The sequence below is a fragment of the Elephas maximus genome, chromosome 1 (assembly GCF_024166365.1).
Source record: "Elephas maximus indicus isolate mEleMax1 chromosome 1, mEleMax1 primary haplotype, whole genome shotgun sequence".
In the NCBI taxonomy this organism is placed as follows: domain Eukaryota; kingdom Metazoa; phylum Chordata; class Mammalia; order Proboscidea; family Elephantidae; genus Elephas; species Elephas maximus.
The window spans coordinates 153341373-153363557 of NC_064819.1; the positions used below are offsets into that span (position 1 = coordinate 153341373).

Genomic DNA, 22185 nt, shown 5'->3' on the forward strand with positions numbered 1-22185 from the left:
TCTGTCAATAAAGCAGGTATTCCTAAAAATGCTTCAGGGAATGTCAAATCCAGAACAACTTCATTTCAGAGCAGTATGTCTGATAATTAAAATATCATTGAAATGTTTATAAAGTACAAAAAAAGGACAGCACTGAGTAGCCCACTGGACAAAAGTGTCCAAATCAGAAACCTGGAGCTGTGTCTTCCAACTTTCAGCGTGTGTATTACCTTCAGATTTTTGTCAGTTCCTTGTACCTAATACCTGTATTATTTTTTTCTCGAAGCTGACTCACTTAAACAAAAACTTAAATAGAAGGGAACCAAAGAATAAACACAGTGAATAAAAAATTGTTTAAAAAAAATTTAGCTATACAATGTTGCTAACTAAAGATTACAGTGCCTAAGGGTTCTCTCTGTTTCTCTCAAGGAAGTTTAGCAAATGTTGAGAGGTCTCAATGACTTGATTCGAACAGGAAATTTCTCCATGATGTAATTAGGACTGAGACTTTGAAAAGGGCTGGATAAAAAATTAGTGTGTTTCAAGCCACAAATCATTGCGGTTGGATTATCTGGTTTTTTAAACCATGCTCCTCTCCGCTTTCCTGTTATTAAGATATTACAGAACAGTCATTTGCACATACTTCGTTCCTTTCTGTCACTACTCTGAGCTCAATCAATCCAATATATAATAGCTCATTACAAATTAATTTGTGTCTAATTCCCATAGATTATTAACCTCAGGAATATGTGTTTAATAAGATTTTTTAAATGAACGAATAATTGAGTAAAATATTCCATCAAGGCTGAATACCTTGCCATCTCCTGCTTGAGAGCACACAGAACAGGTAAGCATTTTGTTAGCAAAGAGGAAAGAACGCAGCTCACCTGGACTGATGTTTTGTGAGAGCTGCTGAGCGGCTACAAACATGTTGGCTGAGGACTCTAGAAACTAAAGCAGAGCCAGAAACAATTAGAAAACTATTTTAAGTCTCTTCCTATTGTGTCACAGAGACTGAAATGACTTCTGACACTTGAGTGACTGTCACATAACCATCTCCGGTCTACAGGCACTTCCAGCCGCTGCATGAAGATGGAAGAGGCTTGTGCTGCTCGGCATTTACCCATGGGTACTGGCATTCTCCAGTACAGACAGACATGTTTCCGGCATATACCCCACTGATGCTCTGCAAACTATCCCACAGGGAAAGAAATACTGCCCCAGGTGGCTAAGAACGCAATAACCCTCAAATGAACCAAACACCTATCTTCTTCCAAGAAAACAAAATATCTAAGCAAATAAACACGGCAAGAAAGTCCAAATGTCCAGTGCAATGTAAAGAAAGGAAGCTAAGTTAGAGCAGAAATCAGGACAGAATTATATCCCAGGCTCTGTTTTGAACTTTTCATGTCATCCTGAGCAAGTCCCTAGCTTTATTTCACAACATATCTTCTCTAGACTAAATGCGGGAGAGAAATCAGCCTTGATCCACTAATAAGGGTACTAGGAGAAGGGTGTGTCTTTGCAAAATGCTCCAGGTGTTTCAGAAAAACAGGGAGCCTGAAAATCAATGATGCAAAGTCCACTGACTTTTGAGGAGCTGAGAAAAAGAGGCCACACCTTTTTAGTAATGGATGTCACGGAAGTTTCTATTCCCAGTGGAACACAGGCCGAAGTTTTAGGAATATTCTGTAAATTTTACTTGTCTTAGGACCATATTGGGGGGGAAAAGTGCTGAAGATTGTCTCTTGTACACCAGCTTAAGCATAACTATGCAGAACCCATTTGATTTTGTCAGCATACCTGAGCAATCTTGGTTTTCTTCTGTTGGAAGGTACAGAGCCGTAGAATCTGGGACCCCGAGAAATCACTGAACTGCTCATGGAATGGGTGTAACAGTTTTACGGACTCTCCAAAACTGGGGGAAGGGGAAACCAAATACAACGGGAATTATTTTTTGTCGTGTGATCAAAATCAGAAAGCAAATCTGTGAAAAGATTTTTCCCAGTAGGATTAAAATGCACCCATACCTGCAAACTGCAATCTGACCCACTTCTAAGAGCGTTAGAGCATTTCCAATCACAGCCAAAGATTCAAACGCAAGCTGTAAAATAGAAAGTTAAGGGTTGAAGGAATTAGAATATCTTTAGAGTGTCCTAGACCAGTGCCTGTCAACCTCTTTCACATCAAGATTCCCCCAGAACACATTATTTTTTTTATGTCACAGGGGAATATCAACAAGGCTATTCACTACCAGCCCAGGGGCTCTGGCAGCCTGATACCCTGCCTGGTACTACGAATGCAGAAACTCTGAACCCATCGGAGTGCCCTTTAATACACTGGTAGAATAGATCTGTTCTAGGCATCATCCGGTAAGGAGGAGCTTGGAAATTTCGTCTATAAAATTTTCCTTTTTTTTTTTTTTTGAACTACATAAAACGTATCCTCTTATGGGGAAAACAAATGTAAACCAATCTAAAGAGCACACACAGTAACATCAAACTGTAGAGCTTTAATAGAAAACTTCATTACCACCTTCATAAATGACAGCATAGTTTTAAAATTTAAATTTATCCAAGATGAAACGAACTGTGGTAGAGACACACAATGGAATATTATGCAACAATGAAGAACAATGATCAAGCTGTGAAGCATCTCATAACATGCAGGAATCTGGAGGGCATTATGCTGAGTGAAGTAAGTCAATCACCAAAGGACAAACACTGTATGAGACCACTACTGCAAAAACTCATGAAAAGGTTTAGACACAAAACGAAGCAATCTTTGATGGTTATGAGGGAGGGGAGAGCTGGAGATAGAAAAACACTAAATAGACAAGTGGTAACTTTGGTGAAGGGTAAGACAGCATACTATACTGGGGAAGCCAGCACAACTTGTCCAAGGCAAGGTCATAGAAGCTCCACAGACACATCCAAACTTCCTGAGGGACTGAATTGCTAGGCTGAGGGCTATGGGGGCCATGGTCTTTGGGAACAGCTAGCTAAAACTGGCATAATATGGTTTATAAAGAAAATGGTCTATATACTCCTTTGATGAGTAACAGCTGGAGTCTTAAAAGCCTGTGAGCGGCCATCTAGGATAGTCCATTGGTTTCACCCCTTCGGGAGCAAGGAAGAATGAAGAAAACTAAAGATACAAGGGAAAGATTAGTCCAAAGGGCTAATGGACTACAACTACCATGGCTTCCACTAGACTGAGTCCAGTACAACTAGACGGTGCCTGGCTACCACCACTGACTGCTCTGACAAGGATCACAATAGAGAATCCTGGACAGAGCTGGGGAAAAATGTAAAAATTCTAACTCAAAAAGAAATACCAGACTTGCTGGCCTGACAGAGACTGGAGAAGCCCCATAAGTATCACCCCCAGACGCCCTTTCAGCTCAGTAATGAAGTCACTCCTGAGGGTCGCCCTTCAGCCAAAGACTGGACAGGACCATAGAACGAGACTAAAGGGGCACACCAGCCCAGGGGCAAGGACTAGAAGGCAGGAGGGAACAGGAAAACTGGTGATAGGGAACCCAGGGTTGAGAAGGGAGTGTGTTGACATGTGGGGTTGTTAACCGATGTCATGTAACAATACATGTACTGTATAATGAGAAGCTAGTTCTGTAAACCTTCATCTAAAGTACAATAAAAAAAAATTTTTTTTAATTCATCCAAAATGACTGATGACAATAATGGGGATGACGATAACTGTAGCAACTAACATAACCAAGTGCTAGGCACCTAACTAAGGGCTTCACCTACATTATCTCATTTAATTCTCTTCAGAACTCTGTGAGTATGAGATAGGATTATAATCCTCTTTTTTCAGAAGAAACTGACACTTAAGAAGTAAATAAGTTGCCCAAAGTCATGTGGAATTAAGGTGAGGAACTAGGCTGTGAACCAAGCTCAGAGGTTATACTCTAACCTTTTCCAAAAGAACCTAGACATTTTAGGATGCTCACTGGCTCCTGTTAGGTGACAGCACCACTGCAAGGGATGACAAACACTCTGCAGCGTCCCTAATGGTGGATTAGACACAATCCTAATCAGGCTCTTAAGCCTTGTTATACTGATGGAACACCAACTCTAGATAACTTCAGGCCTAAAGAGATATATACTGAATAAATTTTTTTAAATCAGAAGTTTCAAATATTATGTTATGCAAAGTCTTAAAGAATAGTGTATAAGGATGTTGTACTTTGCATTTTATGGAAAATAAACATTGTCAGATTTATTTATTCTGTAACTATATAACAGCATTAGCAGGGTTAAGAAACAAAAAAACAATTTAAAAGACAAGAGTCAGGGACCGAGATATTTGAGGCATCCTGAAATTGCCCCCTTCGAACTCTTACTTTAATTTCAGATCTTCTCAAACATGGGACCACATTCTCAGAACAGGTTAATAGGTACTTCAAAGTGCTTTTGCCAAATCATAGTTAAAACAGGTAGGTTGCCTGTAAAAAGCGATTTGGTATTAATTTCTCATCCAATTGCCACCCTATTTCCCTACCATACCTGTTTGGTGTGGTTGTCTACCATGCTGGAAGAGTCATCGATGGCCAAACAAATCTGATATTGGCGTTTACTGGGCTTGGTCCTTCGAAGCCATATCTTGTCTTTCCGAAACTGACTGGCAATGTATGGGATGACCTTACGCATGTTCAGTCGCTTCCCAGTTCGATAGTCTCCTCTATAAATTCACCAAAGAGGAACAGAGATCAGTTCAGCCCTGAAGAAAATTATTAGTACTTTAGGAATGAAATCAAATAACTAGGAACCTGGCACAGTGAGTGTTACTGTCAACTGAGGGTTAAAGGTCAGACAGAAAAACTGGACGTATGTGCATGATAATAATCAGGTGCCTCCAGAAAAGCTAAGACACAATAACAATTTTAGAAAAATATGTTAGCATTAATATTAAATCCTGAAATCTCTTTTCTATTCTAAAACTATGATTTTCAACATATCTTTGAATGTTGTGATTAACACATGTAGCAAGTACACCCTGAAGGTGTATGGGAAGACTCAGCCAATTTTCCCAACAGACATTAACGAATAGAAGAAACTGCACTCATACCAAACATCACAGAAACGTTTGTGGTAGAAATAATAACAAAAAACACGGCAAGGAACACTGTACTAGTGCCTCTGTGGCAGACACGGCAACCCAGAAGCCAGCGACATGAACGGTTAGGAACTAAGCTAGACAGAGCTGGCAACACTGCCATCTGTTCAGGGCACCGTGAGCACACCCAGTGGAGAAGGCTTACTTCAGTTTGGCTGCCTGGGTAGGCTCTAATATGAGGCGAAGCTGTTCACACAACTGTTGTGAAAGCGGCGCGGTTAAGGCCAGATAACTCTGCCACATCTCAGCTGCAGCCTTGTCCTGTAACAACAAAAAAATGTAATTTAATCTTGTAACGTCAGGGCCAACCAAAGGCACCACACCAAGATGAGGGCTTGAGGCAAAGGAGCAGAAAATGACTTGCATGAACTTTCTCTACAGAAGCACTTTATGGTGTCCATTTAGCATCTTCTCAGCAAGCTGCTACCTAATTCTCCTAATAAAAAATGTCCCCTCTTCTGCCAAAACTACACCCCTCACTTCCAAGTGATAAAGAAAGAAACAACAGGCAGTACAATATTAGAACTCCTGCCCAAAGAAATGCCTTATTCACAGGATGTACAAAGACGAGTATAAGTACCCATCAAATGAGGAGGGAGACATGACTGGGGAATTTGGTGCTTGCAGATACAGCCACTTAGTCATGGTCGCAGGGTCATGTTTCCCAAAGCAACACTGACACCCTCAGCAGTGTGCTTATTTCCTGGTCACGATTTTTCTGACAATTGCAGCAGAGTACTCAGTACACATATGTGATGCGAACGATGATGATCTACACATTTTCTTTTTTTCTTTCTTTTGATGAAAAAAGAAGGAATTTTAAAGCAGAATCTCACAGGATCTAAAGAAGTAAGTACACCTGAACTGCACAAAGGATGCAGAAGAAGGAAAGCCACTGGGAACTTACTTTCTTCCCACACACCCCACCCCCCCACTTCTCTGTGTACTTCTCCGCTCCCACTTTGCTTCTGATTTTGATGCTTCTCACAGCTCATGGTCACCCCAGTTCCTGATACAGCTTCTTAGTTCAAATTCCAGGAATGGATTCCCTAGAGTCACTGAGTTTTAATTCTAAATTTATTTATTTTTGTTGTACTTTGGATGAAGGTTTACAGGGCGAATTAGTTTCTCATTAAACAATTAAAACACATACTGTTTTGTGACGTTAGTTGCCAACCCCACAACTTGTCAACACTCTCCCCCTGTCTACCTAGGGTTCCCTATTACCAGCTTTCCCATCCCCTCCTGCCTTCTAGTCCTTACCCCTGGGTTGGTGTGCCCATTTCATCTCCTTCTATTTTATGGGCCTGTCTAATCTTTGGCTGAACCACAGGAGTGATTTCAGAACTGAGTTACAATGGTGTCTGGGGGCCATATTTCCGGGGTTTCTCCAGTATCTGTCAGATCAGTAAGTCTGGTCTTTTTTTGTGAGTTAGAATTTTGTTCTACATTTTTTTCCAACTCTGTCTGGGACCCTTTATTGTGATCCCTGTCAGAGCAGGTGGTAGTGGTAGCCGGGCACCATCTAGTTGTGCTGGACTCTCTGGTGGAGGCTGTATACGCACACATTTCTGGTTAATCTACACCACTACATTAAGTCATTCAGCCATGGTCCAGGTGGCCCGATCTGAGGATGACACAGGATGGGCTTTTCCTACTTCCTCCACATCCCTTTTGTGGCTGCCTGGTTTTTCTACTCCTGTCACGCCTATTCTCACATCCATTACAACCATTACAGAGCCAGCAACAAAAGTTAAAGGAACTAAACACATCAGATTCTGTTTCTATTAAGCTACAGATCTAAGGGCAAAGCAGGCAGAAAGCAATGGACAACCTTAGGCTTTGTAATTGTGTTCTCCATATGCCTAGTCCCTTTTACAAAGGTAGTCAGAGCTAAGAACCTACATTTACTGTATCTTCCAAGAAAAAAAAGTCAAGATAGTTTATAAAAAACCAGTGACTTACTTCTTCTGGGTTTCCAGATTCATGTGGCTGCCACGTCTCCAGCTGTCTCTCCAACTCCTGCCTTAGCTCACTGGCATCTTTTAAAAAGGGCTAAGAAGAAAAAGCCACAGATGAGATGGAGCCCAAGTTGGAATCACCAACTTGTTATCACTGGCTGTCTCTTTGCCCACAGGATGAGCTCCAAGTACACAGCCAAATGTTGCCGGGACTCAGAACTTAAGCAAATTTAATGGCACAATGAGATGATGCCAAACAACCATTCTTCTCCTTTCCATTTTGGAGAAACAACATGGGTAAAGAAAGCCTCTTACACCCATAAATCCACCCCAGCAAAACAAAAACAGGAACAAAATACCCCTGAAGACATCAATAATGAAAATGTTCTTTGATTAATCTAATCTGCCACTAAGTCAAGCTATCAGGGGACAGAACTTAGTTATACTTCTCTTCCTAAATGCTGGCATTACTTAATCTTCATCAACTATTAATTTTCCTGAAGACCCCCCACACAAGGTTGGTCTCCAGTAAGATGAGTGGACATGAGAACAGGAGGCCAGAGGACCAGCTACACCACCACGCATGCATAGGCCAGGGCAGTGACCACCCCTTGCTGTGACCCTGGGGTTAACTGTGAGAACAGTGTCATCTGCTTAGACAGCACCTGTCACCCCAATTGTAGTCCTAAAAATTTTGATAAGGACATTATGCCCTAAAACAACCAGATGGTCCACAATGTTCTAAACATAAACATTTAAAAAGCAATTTAAAATTTATATTTTGTGAACTTACGGAAGCAGTAATTTAGGAAAGCTCTAGTACCTGGAGAACCCTGTCCATCAGGAACTGATGGGCTGTGTGAATGGTCGAGTCTCTGCTTCTCTCGGGATTCTTGTTCTCTGTCTCCTTGAGGGACTTGTCTGTCTCAGGGTCTTGAACTTCCTCTGTTTTAACATTTTCTGTCTCCAGCTCCATCTCATCAATGCCTATTTTCATATAAGTATATAGTTTTACTTATCATAGTATTAACATAAAACTGAGCCTTCTCTATTGCCTGTCAATCCTAACAATGGATAACTGATCAAACTGCTCATTTACTACCTAACCCATTTTTAATAGTGACTCTAGATGTTCTGTTTCCTTGAGACAGCCACTGCGATCCTTATCCCCTTAACTTCCCCTGCTCCCCGCTCTCAGGTGGAGCTGAAGGCAGCTCTTCAGGGGAGGGGAAAAGACGGCAGGGTGTTGTTTATCCTAAAAAGCCTGTAGAACTATGTGACCCTTTAAACTATGCGCATGTATAAAAATGAAAACTAAAATAAATAAAACTATAGCTCCGTTATGGTAAGGCCAAGTGAGGCAAAGATAAGATAAATAATTCGCCTCAATCTGTGAAGCTGGTAAGAGGCAAAGCCTGGATTTGAACCTAGGGTTGTCTAATCACAGAGCTATGCTTCCCTGCTGTCATATAATGGCAACTGTGCCAACACACCTGAGAGGCAGGAATGGGGTACAAGAAAAAGCCTTTGAATGTGGCAAGCATTTTTTGCATTTACTCCAATGAAAATAAAGCTATTCTTTAGAGTGTTGAATTCATGTCTTGTTTTAATAAACTGCCTAGTAATAGCACTTGGTCAACTCTGAAATGCAAACTGGATGTAGGAAGTTTTGTTACTTTTTCACATACATTTTCCCCATCCTGTTTAATACCTTACTGCTGTTGTTGTTGTTGTTGTTAGGTGCCGTCGAGTCCTTTCTGACTCATAGCGGCCCTATGCACAACAGAAAGAAACACTGCCCAGTCCTGAGCCATCCTTACAATCGTTGTTATGCTTAAGCTCACTGTTGCAGCCACTGTGTCAATCCACCTCGCTGACAGTCTTCTTCTTTTCTGCTAACCCTGTACTCTGCCAAGCATGATGTCCTTCTCCAGGGACTGATCCCTCCTGACAACATGTCCAAAGTATGTAAGACGCAGTCTCGCCATCCTTGCCTCTAAGGAGCATTCTGGCCGCACTTCTTCCAAGACAGATTTGTTCGTTCTTTTGCCAGTCCATGGTATATTCAATATTCTTCGCCAACACCACAATTCAAAGGCATCAACTCTTCTTTGGTCTTCCTTATTCACTGATCAGTTTTCACATGCATATGATATGATTGAAAATACCATGACTTGGGTCAGGCACACCTTAGTCTTCAAGGTGACATCTTTGCTCTTCAACACTTTGAAGAGGTCCTTTGCAGCAGATTTCCCCAATGCAATGTGTCTTTTGATTTCTTGACTGCTGCTTCCATGGCTGTTGACTGTGGATCCAAGTAAAATGAAAGCCTTGACAACTTCAATCTTTTCTCCGTTTATCACAATGTTGCTCACTGGTCCAGTTGTGAAGATTTTTGTTTTCTTGACGTTGAGATGTAATCCATACTGAAGGCTGTGGTCTTTGATCTTCATTAGTAAGTGCTTCAGGTCCTCTTCATGTTCAGCAAGCAAGATTGTGTCATCTGCATAACGCAGGTTGTTAACGAGTCTTCCTCCAATCCTGATGCCCCATTCTTCTTCATATAGTCCAGCTTCTCAGATTATTTGCTCAGCATACAGATTAAATAGGTATGGCGAAAGAATACAACCGTGATGCACACCTTTCCTGACTTTAAACCAATCAGTATCCCCTTGTTCTGTCCGAACAACTGCCTCCTGATCTACGTAAAGGCTCCTCATGAGCACAATTAAGTGTTCTGGAATTTCCGTTCTTTGCAGTGTTATCCATAGTTTGTTACGATCCACACAGTCGAATGCCTTCACGTAGTCAATAAAACACAGGTAAACACCTTTCTGGTATTCTCTGCTTTCAGCCAGGATCCACCTGACATCAGCAATGATATCCCTGGTTCCATGTCCTCTTCTGAAATAGGCCTGAATTTCTCAATTGATATTCCATCAATTCCTGGAGCCTTGTTTTTCCCCAATGCCTTCAGAGCAGCTTGGACTTCTTCCTTCAGTACCATCGGTTCCTGATCATATGCCACCTCTTGAAATGGTTGAACATCAACTAATTCTTTTTGGTATAATGACTCTGTGTATTCCTTCCATCTTCTTTTGATGCTTCCTGTGTCATTTAATATTTTCCCCCATGGAATCCTTCACTATTGCAACTCGAGGCTTGAATTTTTTCTTCAGTTCTTTCAGCTTGAGAAACGCCGAGCATGTTCTTCCCTTTTGGTTTTCCATCTCCAGCTCTTTGCACATGTCATTATAATATTTTACTTTGTCTTCTCGAGAGGCCCTTTGAAATCTTCTGTTCAGTTCTTTTACTTCATCAATTCTTCTTTTTGCTTTAGCTGCTCGACGCTCAAGAGCAAGTTTCAGAGTGTCCTCTGACATCCATCTTGGTCTTTTCTTTCTTTCCTGTCTTTTCAGTGACCTCTTGCTTTCTTCATGGATGATGTTCTTGATGTCATTCCACAACTCATCTGGTCCTCGGTCACTAGTGTTCAATGCATCAAATCTATTCTTGAGATGGTCTCTAAATTCAGGTGGGATATACTCAAGGTCATATTTTGGCTCTCGTGGACTTGCTCTGATTTTCTTCAATTCCAGCTTGAACTTGCATATGAGCAATTGATGGTCTGGTTCCCCAGTCAGCCCTTGGCCTCGTTCTGACTGATGATATTGAGCTTTTCCATCGTCTCTTTCCACAGATGTAGTCAATTTGATTTCTGTGTGTTCCATCTGGCGAGGTCCATGTGTATAGTCACCGTTTATGTTGGTGAAAGAAGGTATTTGCAATGAAGAAGTCGTTGGTCTTGCAAAATTCTATCATTCGATCTCCGGCATTGTTTCTATCACCAAGGCCATATTTTCCAACTACTGATCTTTCTTTGCTTCCAACTTTTGCATTCCAATTGCCAGTATTTATCAATGCATCTCTATTGCATGTTTGATCAATTTCAGACTGCAGCAGCTGATAAAAATCTTCTATTTCTTCATCTTTGGCCCTAGTGGTTGGTGCGTAAATTTTAATAATAGTCGTATTAACTGGTCTTCCTTGTAGGTGTATGGATATTATCCTATCACTGACAGCGCTGTACTTCAGAATAGATCTTGAAAGGTTCTTTTTGACGATGAATGCAACACCATTCCTCTTCGAGTTGTCATTCCCAGCATAGTAGACTATATGACTGTCCGATTCAAAATGGCCAATACCGGTCCATTTCAGCTCACTAATGCTTAGTTTACTGTAGTTTATGCTAATACTGTATACTTTTATGTAACAGAAAACATCTTTTCTTTAAGAACATTTTTCTAATAATTAAGAATGTATCTTCTTGTCACAGCTGGGTTAAATATACTACTGTTTTCTTCTACATATTTTAAAAAGACTAATGGATTTTGACTGAAACGTAAGTTTCAGAAGCTTCCTTGAAGGATAGAGTCCAGCAATACCACCCGACACCCCCTACCCCAGACCTTGCTACTTCCAAACAAAAACAGTGAACACTGATACTCCATTTAGATAAAAAAAACACTAAGCTTTGCAATCACCAGGGTAAAATATACCTAAGCCATGGCTTAGGACACAGAACAGAACAGGTAAGAGACTATAGGACTAGAGAACTAACTTGGCTTGCTTGGCGAGTTCAGGAGAGATTTCTTCTTAGTAGGACTCACCAGGGCCTGCTGTGGTCCGTGACTTGACCTCCTCTGGCTTCAGCTGCAGTGTGTCCACTGCTTTGAGCTCCTCCTGTTCCTCTGTGTCCATGAGGGCATCCTCTATCTCCTCCTCTTCCTGATCCTTGCTGGGAACTTTTGCAGACTGCTGCTGCTCCGTGTTGGCCGCATCTGCCAACGAAACACAGGCACACAGTTTAGGTCTTTGCAGAAGAAAGTAATGTCGGGTGACCTATAGTTCTGTCATTTCTAGTTCCCAAGATTCTAATTCTACTAATGTCAGTCCTGCCACTGACCAGCTAGGTAGCTTGGATACAATGTTTGGCTTGTCTGTGCCCAAGATTTCCACTGACCTACTGAAGTAACTGCCCAGTCCCTACCTCCCACAGGAGCTAAGAGGATAAGAATGTAACTACAGATGTGACAGGACTACAGAAATAGGGTGGTTAACAGGGTTTTTACTGCTACGGTCAGAAGAGTGAACTAGAATAAACAGGCTGGGAATATGATTCACAGCAGCTATGGAAAAGTATCCTCCATTACCAACTTGTGCGTAGGTAACCTGTACTGATTAAGAATACAGGATGGCCCTAGAAAGACTGACGTGGGAATCCTAGCATTGTGGTCTTAGACAACTTCTTACCCTGCTTTCGCTTCAGTGAGTCCCTATGTCAAATGGACACAGACTAGCTCATAGGGTTACTGGAGGAATCACGAATTCAGGCAACAAAGTCTCAAAGCAGTTTTTGTCATAAAGTAAAAGCTCAACACATGGTAACTATTATTATTATTGCTTTTCTCAAACCAAACCCACTGTTGTCGAGTAGATTCCGTCTCAGAGTGACCCTATAGGGCAGACTAGAACTGCCCCACAGGTTTTCCAAGGCTGTAAATCTTTATGGAAGCGGACTGCCATATCTTTCTCCCACAGAGTGCCTGGTAGGTTCAAACCACTGACTTTTCGGTTAGCAGGCAAGCGCTTTAACTACTGTGCCATCAGAGCTCCTCTTACTGCTTTTACTTTTTAAAAAATGGAAAAGGGAGAAAAAAAAGTAACCCGGTGGGAAGATAGAGAGAGAGGGAAGATGGCAAAATCGGCACGAAACGAGAGACTGAAAGGGCTGACTCAATAGGGGGAGAGCAAGTGGGAGAAGGGAGTAAGATGTATGTAAACCTACATGTGACAGACTGATTGGAATGGTAAATGTTCACTTGAAGCTAAATAAAAATTAATTAAAAAAAAAAAAGTAACCCGGGGCAGAATAATCATTTTTGTACCATCTACGTGAGGCTCATATTATCTACACTACTTTATATATTAGGAATGAAACTGCACAAAGTCACCAAGAGAAGTGAGACACTGACTGACAGCACCTTCCTACCTTCTTGTGCTGAAATTTTTTTTCCTTCCCTTTTCATGTATGGGGAAAGACAAAATACTTCATGTTTGCAGCTCCTGCATGGCAAGGACCCACCTAGAGGCGACTATGCAGAAATGTTCAGGACTAAGGAACCCAAGGATTGGTGCTAGGTTTGGATGTGACCAACATTATCAAGGATATTTAAAGGGCTTACACTAAAACCAGCTCCCCTGAGCATTTACACTTGCCTATGGGTACTTCAAAGCAAGACCAAATTATATTTCCGCACATTTCTTATTAGAGAAAAAATAATTTAAAAGCCATTTCCTCTCCCTCCTAACACAAGCCTGTAATAACACCTGGGTAGTACACATCGCGTGTCATACCATAGGTCTGTACGTCATAAGCGTCGCTGCCTTGTTGAATGTGCTCAAAAGCATCTGCTTCCTCGACCCGGGCCTGGGGCTGGGCTGGCCACTGCTCAGCATGGCTGTCCGAGTCCACGGTCTTCAGTCTCTTATGCACACGCTCATTGTGATCACCCACGGAGCGCTCATTGTCAGCCTGCCCAGGTTTTCTCTTAAAACTCTGTAGGCAATGCAAGGAAACTCATGACAGCCTTATCTCTAGTAGCAGAAGACTAAAAAAATAACCTAGTATCCATCTACAGGGGGATGACAAATAAATTAGGTACAGTCATACAGGCATGTCATAAAATACAGCCATTAATAAGAATGGAGCAGATCTATAATTATACAAAACAATCTCTATGATACGCTTTTATGTCTGAAACAAAGGCAAGGAAGGAAGGAAACACAATCACATACATATGTGCACATATGTACATAGACATATACACCCATACATATGTTACACATGCAGAAAATATCTCTAAAAGGAAATGCAAGGAACTGATAGCACCAATTTGCTCTGTGTAGGGTCCCTTAGGTGGCTGAGGGACAGGGATGGGAGAGGGGTTTTCAGCAAATAGGTTTTTGTACACTAACCTTGAATCATATGCATGAATTAACTCCCACTCAAAAAACTTAATATTTAAAAAGCAGAACACTAGGGACAGTGAACATGGCTCCTGGTTCATGGGCTCCATAACAGGAATATGGGTGTGCTGGGAAGAAGCTGAGATGGAGTCTAAGGAAAGCCCCCAAGGTTGGGTCTGCTCACTAAGACTGCCACCTGCCTGTGGGACAGGAAAGGCTGGGAGTGTGGCTTTTCTACCACTATGTTCAGCACATCTTCATTTAAGTTTAGTTGAAGAGTGACAAACCTGTGTGTTTTTCCTGGTGTGCTTCTGGGAGGCCAACCGGGCAATGAATCTGGATTCATGGCCTTCTGCCTGGTTTGCATCTGCAGCTCCACTCCCGTGTTCCTATGAAATCCAAACCATAAGAGTGTGATGGTGTAACAAGGTGATATAAGCACCTGGTTACCGTGCCATGTTGTTCCCAACTTCTCCATTACTCTCCTCTCAGAGTCACATAATCATGCCTGCCTACCTGACCATTCTGGAACTCCTGCACAGCCAAGGCCTGGCCTCTGGGCAGACACGGCAAAGTCTAGACCGGAGCAGAGAGCTGGGGCTACAGTACCCTCTTGGGTACCGTTGCTTTACATGGCTGATTAGTTCCTGTTTACCGAGTGTAATGGCCTGCTTGGAAGACAGGGCAGACCTCGATATGAAACCAAGTCTCACTATTAACCAGTGAACTCTTGAGATTTTCACTTAACTTAGTCTTACTTTCCTCAAATATAAAATGGAAAAAATAAGAACAACATTCTCTATCCCATAAGGCTACTGTGAGAACTAGGTGAAGCACGGAAAATGCTTAGCATAAATGATGATGGTGGTAGAAGTATAAAAACCAAAACCAAACCCACTGACGTTGAGTCAATTCTGACTCATAGCAACCCTACAGAACAGAGTAGAACTGCCCCATAGGATGTCCAAGGCTGTAGTCTTTAGGGAGAGCCCTGGTGGAGCAGTGGTTGGGTTTTTTCTCCCATGGAACGGCTGGTGGGTTCAAACCACTGACCTTCTGGTTAGCAGCCAAGCACTTAACCACTGGAGCACCAGGGCTCTTTGGCAGAAGTACAAACAATCATTATTGATGTGGAAACTGGGGCTCAAAAAGGCTAAGTGAGATGCCCAGAATCACCGCTGTCACTAGCAGGTCCCCTGACTTTCGGTGCTCTTTCCATAGCACTCCACTCAACTTGCAGCCATACACACAACACACTAGACAAAGGAATAAAGAAGTGCTTTGTCTTGTAAATCAAAAGGCTCACAAGCCTGGCGAACAGCAAGGAAAAGGAAAGTACTAGGAGAGGCATGGCGTCGCACGATGCCTCCATTCATCCTTCCCGTCCTTCGGAGCTTCTGAAAAATAACTTGACCCTGATTCCCATTGAGAGCTATCAGTCTAATGTAACTTTTTCTTATAAAGCATATCACTTAAATACAGCCTATAGCAAACATTCTAGTAGTTTGTCCTGGGAGGCATATAAAAATAGTATTCAATCATTTATCAAATAGAAGGTGATCAGCAACAGAAAATTCTACACATAGTAAGCCCAACGTATTGTCGTCGATTCCAACTCATATGACCCTACAGGACAGACTAGAACTGCTCCAGAGGGTCTTCAAGACTGTGAATCCTTACAGAAGTAGATTGTCGTATCTTTCTTCCTCAGAGCAGCTGGTGGGTTCAAACTGCCCACCTTTCAATTAACAGCCGAGTGCTTAACTACTGTGCCACCAGAGCTCCTTACATATAAATCAACCAGTTAAATAGAATGTAATTTCAAACAGGGAGAAGAGACCCTCCAAAGAGGCAGCTGGCATGCATGGAGGGCCCATCACCTCTTGCCCCTGCTCCTTCTCGGACGTGGCCCCAGCCAGCTCCACAGCCTGCTCGCTCTGCACGTTCTCCTCCCCAGTCTGCCCGCAAGAGTCATGCTCTTTCCTCTCTGTAGCCTCGGGCACCTGCTCCTCTGCGTCAGGGTTCTCTCCTTCTTCTTCCTGCTTCTGTGGGGAAATCCAACACAGCTTTAAATGCTGGGGAAAGGGCATGAACTGGGGGCCTGCAGCAAGCTCTGAGGCCTGCAGCAGGCAGCTCCCTACTCACACAGGGCGTTTGGAAGGAGTAGAAACTCAGAACTCCTTGATAGCATCACCAAGTGATAGGGAAGTATCAACAGAGATTCTAGTGAGGACAAGGTAATTCTTCTCCTCATTGTTATTATTTTTACTATAAAACAAACCAGGCATCCCACAATACCTGAGGCTGAAGACCTTGGTCTGCAGGCATGCCATTCTCTAAACCTTCCTTGTTTGCTTTGTTGTCCTTTTCCTCCGGAGACTGCTGCTCCTCCTCTTTCGAGTTTTGTTCAGGATGTTCAGCAGTAGTTTTGTCCTGGTCATCAGCTCCTATGTCCATCTCTTCCTCCCCTTCCACCTTGTCATCTTCAGTGGGGCCTTCCTCAGGCTCGTGCTGACCCTCACCTTCATTCTGTTCAGCCTCAGCTTCCTCATTTATTTCCTCAGCCTCATGATCTGCTTCTTCCATATCCATTGGCTTTTCTTTTATCTCCAAAGGATTCTCTTCTAGATAGATACAACAAAAAGAACAAAAAGAGAATTTTAAAAGCCAATAATATAGTTTCTTAAGCTGGGAGGGAGCTACACAAAGGATTTATTGTTCTCTAAACCAGGGGTTGGCAAACTAAGGCCCATGGTGCAAATCTGGTCCTCTGCTTCTTTCTGTAAATAACATCTTACTAGAACACAGTCATATCCATTTGTTTACATACTGCCTGTCGCTGCTTTCAAAACAGCAGAATCGAGTCGTTGCAACAGAGACCTTATGGCCTGCAAAGCCTAAAATATTTATCTGGCCCTTTGTAGAAAAAATTTGCCCACGTTTGCTTTAAACCATACCATCGAAAAAAACAGATTAAAAAAAAAAAAAAGCAATTGTTTAAATGATATACTTCACTAAAAAAACCACCACAACAGAAAAATTTAGACTAAACATAGGAAGTGATAGTCTAATGTTGAATTGTCATTGCAAACAATCAGGTGCATCGTCATGGCACAGAGAAAATATAACCCACAGTTCTACTCTGTCCTACAGGGTCGCTGTGAGTCGGCACCTATCAACACCATTCTGGGTACTTCAGGATCAAAGTCACTTTGTTAAAAAACAATTCTTTAAAATAGTTGCTCCTTAGTTTATTTACACAACAGCTTAAGGTGGATGTTTTTCTAGCACCCAACCCACTGCCATCGAGTCGATTCCGACACAGACAGCTTATTAATACTCTAAGTGGATTTTAATTTTCTTAAGTTTATGCTTGTTTAGTTGTTGAAATTAATTTAGGGTTGATAATGTCCTGTGGAAGTAAATACAGTGACATCAAATTCCAAAATTACATGGTAATGGAATGGTCCATCAGAAGAAACAACCTATACTATTATACTGTGTTTAAAAGTAAACCATAGATTCAAAGAGGGAAGGCTGTTCTAAGCATGAGGAAAACCTACATCAAATCATTAACTGAATGGTTCTGGTTAAACAGTAAGCATAGACAAATATTTTTTAGTTACTAAATAATTCAAATAGGAGAAAAAAAATTTATAAAATATGACACCCATATACCCACCTCCTAAATTTAACAGATGTTAACATTTTGCCATGTTTGCATCCTTTCTCTCTCCTCCCTTCCTACCTCAGAGGTCACCATATCCTGAAGTTGTATACTACTCCTTTACATGTTTTTATAGATTTGATGTATCCATAAATAATACATTCTTCCTTGAACTAATTTTTATATAAATGGTATGTCTTACTTATGCCTTCCCCACACGGTGTTTAAAAAAAAATTTTTTTTTTAAAGAGTTTTTCTTAATATGTAACTTGGAGTCATTGAGCTTAGCAGAGTTAGACTAGCTGAAACTTTTCTGTCTGGTTAACCACCGTGAATGTGGGTCCTCCATTACAGGGGCACCTCCTACAAAATGTTTCCAACTAATACCAGCTGGCACTCCCTAGGAGAGTCACTTGGCTGAAGAATGGGTGACAGAGCCACTAGATTACTGTCGGCCATATGATTCTCTTGGGATTATTCAGTGTCATTCCCCATTATATAATGACTTCATATTTCAGAGAAAACACACAACACCTGTGGTAAGTCAAAGTTAAGGCTAACTGAATCCCTAAAAAAGCCATAACTGGGCCCCATACAAGGCCTGGGAGACACAGGTTGCCCCAAGTTCATGTCAGCCCCCGAGATAGGGCACACTGTAATGGCTGTGGGGAGACTGAGGAGTGTGTGTGATGAGGCACCACCAAGAGACAGCAGTGCCAAACACAGGGATGAAAATGACAGCAGCAAGAGATACCCACTGCTCACTTGAGTCCTGCTCAGTCTAAAAACCACATTATATTTTCTCAACTGGAAATGAGGTGACCAGTCATGATTTTTGAGCTGGCCATGACAACTGGGCTAGCTCTCTGACTAGAAATTAGTTACTGCTCATTTTCAGTGAGTTCCAACTGGTCCCTTTAGGTTTCTGAAAGATGCACCTTCTCCATCTTCATTGTCTGTGTCCTCATCGCCATTCTTGTCTTCACTATCCAGGTTCAAGTCATCAGGAAGGTCCAAGGCCTCGGGTTCTGGCAGCTTTTCCTGATTGCCATGGTAAGGGTCCACCTCATTCTCATCATATTCTCTCTTTGTGAAAAAAGAAAACAGGAAAAAAAGACCTTTTTAAAGAAGTAGCATTCAAACACGTACCTCTGAGCAGTTATACTGTGCTGAGCGAATACAATGTCTCTTCTCTAAATCACCAGCACACACTAATATTTTAGTAGTATATTTGACCTTTCATACTATAATTTCAAATTTTACTTTCTATGCAGACTCTCCAATGATCAGAAGTACTCTGTCACTTCATCTCAAGAAAGATGCAGACTCTCCAATGATCAGAAGTACTCTGTCACTTCATCTCAAGAAAGAAACTGAAGCTTTTGAGAAGAAATGTGAAAACGATCTCAGGTTTTACATTCCAAACTGGGCCATGAGTCCAAATAGCATGAAGACTCTTTTGTCAGTAGCCAACAGTAAGATATTTTACGTCCTGCTAAGAGCCTCTGTTAACACATTCCTTTACGAGGCAATAGAATATCAATCAGTAAATAGGGAAAAAATGCAAATGGGGTCATGGAAGAAACAAACGTATGATTCACTGGTGGTTTTACTGATGATGTCAACACCCACAATCAGGGAAAACACCACTTCAGGAATATGGAGAAAATACACTGTGGAATCTGCAAGAGGTTGTTCCGCGCCTGGCATCAAAGAGATGGTCTAAATATGTCATAAGCAGTACCATTTTCAAGCACTCAGTGTATTCATGTCAGCTGAAAACAGGAGAAGGCATGGTCTCCACTCAAGGGGCTGGGAGCAGCCCTGCCACGAGGTCCAGTTGCATGAGGCAGGGTTCATATTGTCTTCTGCCTTGAGACACCCAGGAACTGAGCAGGGCAGCAGCCCCAGACCTGAGCCAGGGAAGCAGACCAGTCATTACCTCATCTATTTGTTCGTTAATTTTGTCTTGGCCTTGTCCACCATCGTCAGCTTCTGCTTCTTCTTTTTCTTCCTTCTTATCTGACTGGTTTTTATCTTTTTTTGAATTGCCAGCATCCAAGCTGTCATCTTTGGCAACAAGTTCAGGATCTTCCTAAATGTCAGAGGAAGAAATGACACAAAATCACACTCAATCTGAGAAACCGCTTTCGCATGGGTAGACTCTGCCTAGTTCTGCCTATTTGATCTATTCCATGGAAATATCCAGCTGACGGGGTGCCGTCCATGACCTGGAAAGAACAGTCTCGGTCTGCCCAGACAGCAGCAGTAATGGCAGGCTTATGGACAGTGGGGCGGGCCTGATAATTAGTTGTACCACGCTGGGCTACTGCAGTTTTACACCCAGCCCTGCACTCCCAGATGCTTGGAGCTGGGGGAGTTCAGCAGCCAGTAGCTGAATTGGCTCAGAGTATTTATACTCAGTTTTCTTAATTTCTTTCCTCCACTGCATACAGGATAGCCCCGGTCAGACTACTATTTTAGCTCTGAATATACAGAAGAGAAAAAAAAAATTGTATAGAAAAGGGGAAATGGAAGAGAAAGAGAAATACAAAGACAGAAGGCAAAAAAAAAAAAAAAAAAAAACCAAGAGCAGTAAATTACTTCTCAGCAGAAGTAAGTGGTAGTGGTGGGAAGATTACCTCTTCTACAGCCTTACACTTGGAATGAGGGGGACTCTTTTAATTACCTCATCCATTCCTGGTCCTGTTTCTTCAGTTTTACTGTCTTCTTCCTCATCTTCATCATCATCATCTCCCCAGAATCTCTCATCTAGTTTGTCCGCGTCCTCACCATTGAGATCGCCCATCTGTTTGTCCAGGTCTCCGCCCTCACTATCTGATTTCTCATCATCTTCTGAAAAGGCAAGACACTGAGCTTTAATCAGACAGGTTTTAAAGCCCGGTATGTAGGGAAGGACTGAACCCACTCTCTGCAAGTGCCCTGCCTGGAATTTTTTGTGTGTGCGCGTGCACGCGTGCGTGTGTGCGCGCTTTAGGATCATGCAAGATTTTATACACATATTGTTTTGTGATACTGGCTGCAATTCCCACAATGTTAACAGCACACTCCCCATTTCCTCCCCAGGTTCTCAGTGTCCATTCGTCCTGTTCCTGTCTCCTCCTGCCTTCTCATCTTGCTTTTGGACAGGAACTACCCATTTGGTCTCATATATTTGATTGAATTAAGAAGCATGTTCCTCACATGCATTATTTTTTTATAGGCCTGTCTAATCTTTGTCTAAAAAGTGGGCTTCGGGAATGGCTTCAGTTCTGAGTTAACAGAGGGTCTGGGGACCATAGTCTCAGGGGTTCCTCCAGTCTCTGTCAGACCAGTAAGTCTGGTCTTTTTTTGTGAACTTGAATTCTGTTCTAGGTTTTTCTCATGTTCTGTCCGGGGCTCTTTGTTTTAATCCCTGTCAGAGTGGTTGTTGGTGGTAGGCAGGCATCATCTAGCTCTTCTGGGCTCAAGCTGGTGGAGTCTCTGGTTCATGTGGTCAGGGTTTTTTTGCTTGTTTCCACAGAACACTCTAAGGGCAGATGCCTTTACACCTATTGAAGTAGTCTACTGTGTTCTGCAAACTGTTTGGGGGGAATCCAACTCTGTAATGTGTTTACAGACAGAAAGGAGAGTCTTAGAACAGCTGTTAGGATGTTTAGTTCTGGTGCTGGGGGAATACTCATTATGCAACTTGGCAACCTCACTTGGGTTTAGTTCTGTATCTCTGAAATGACAGAGTTGGACTAGATGATTTCTAAAGTTCTCCCCCCAGCTCCAACATACTGTGCTTCTGTGCTTTTATTGAACATATTAATATCATGCCTATCTCAATCAATATTCTCTTGCTTTTATCTTTACTTAGGTTCTACTTTTCCAAACGTTACTTCCTTACGCTACTTAGGCAGGTGTACATCTTCTATGGAGATCAGCTTTCATTTCTGCAAGATCTTTGCTAAGAATAAGACGTTATCCCTCCAATTAAGCTTCGGAAAGAAATCTGGAGTACTGCTAAATTATGATACAAACATATGGCAGATGATTATATGCTTTAAGAAATAATTAAAAAAAAAAAAAAAAAAAAACCCCAAAACCAAACCCACTGCCGTCAAGTCATATTCCTACTCAGAGCGACCATACAGGACAGAGTTGAAATGCCCCATATGGTTTCCAAGGAGTGCCTGGTGGATTCAAACTGCCAACCTTCTGGTTAGCAGCCATAGCTCTTAACCACTGCGCCAGCAGGGTTTCTTAAAAAATGATAGTCTCAAATAATCTTAATGACAAATAACAATAATATGTTAAATGAAAAGAAGCCAACTACTATATGTGCATATATATGCAATAAATGAAATCTACCAAAATTTATTATTTGGGTGGTAGATCTAAGGGTGACCTATTTCATTTTTGTTC

General features: G+C 41.9%; 1 protein-coding gene across 1 annotated transcript in view; it reads right to left on the reverse strand.

The window, feature by feature from the left end:
- The window catches only part of MDN1 (midasin AAA ATPase 1), a 184470-nt gene that overhangs the window by 3149 nt on the left and 159136 nt on the right, over positions 1-22185 (reverse strand). The window contains exons 86-100 of the mRNA XM_049897303.1: positions 20465-20631; positions 19718-19870; positions 18714-18861; positions 16407-16732; positions 15989-16153; positions 14396-14497; positions 13497-13698; positions 11750-11920; positions 7903-8066; positions 7084-7173; positions 5264-5379; positions 4509-4683; positions 2010-2083; positions 1783-1897; positions 867-930 (exon numbers count right to left, since the gene is read on the reverse strand). Coding sequence (XP_049753260.1) covers positions 867-930; positions 1783-1897; positions 2010-2083; positions 4509-4683; positions 5264-5379; positions 7084-7173; positions 7903-8066; positions 11750-11920; positions 13497-13698; positions 14396-14497; positions 15989-16153; positions 16407-16732; positions 18714-18861; positions 19718-19870; positions 20465-20631 — 2232 coding nt within the window. The remainder of the gene's footprint in view (positions 1-866; positions 931-1782; positions 1898-2009; positions 2084-4508; positions 4684-5263; positions 5380-7083; positions 7174-7902; positions 8067-11749; positions 11921-13496; positions 13699-14395; positions 14498-15988; positions 16154-16406; positions 16733-18713; positions 18862-19717; positions 19871-20464; positions 20632-22185) is intronic.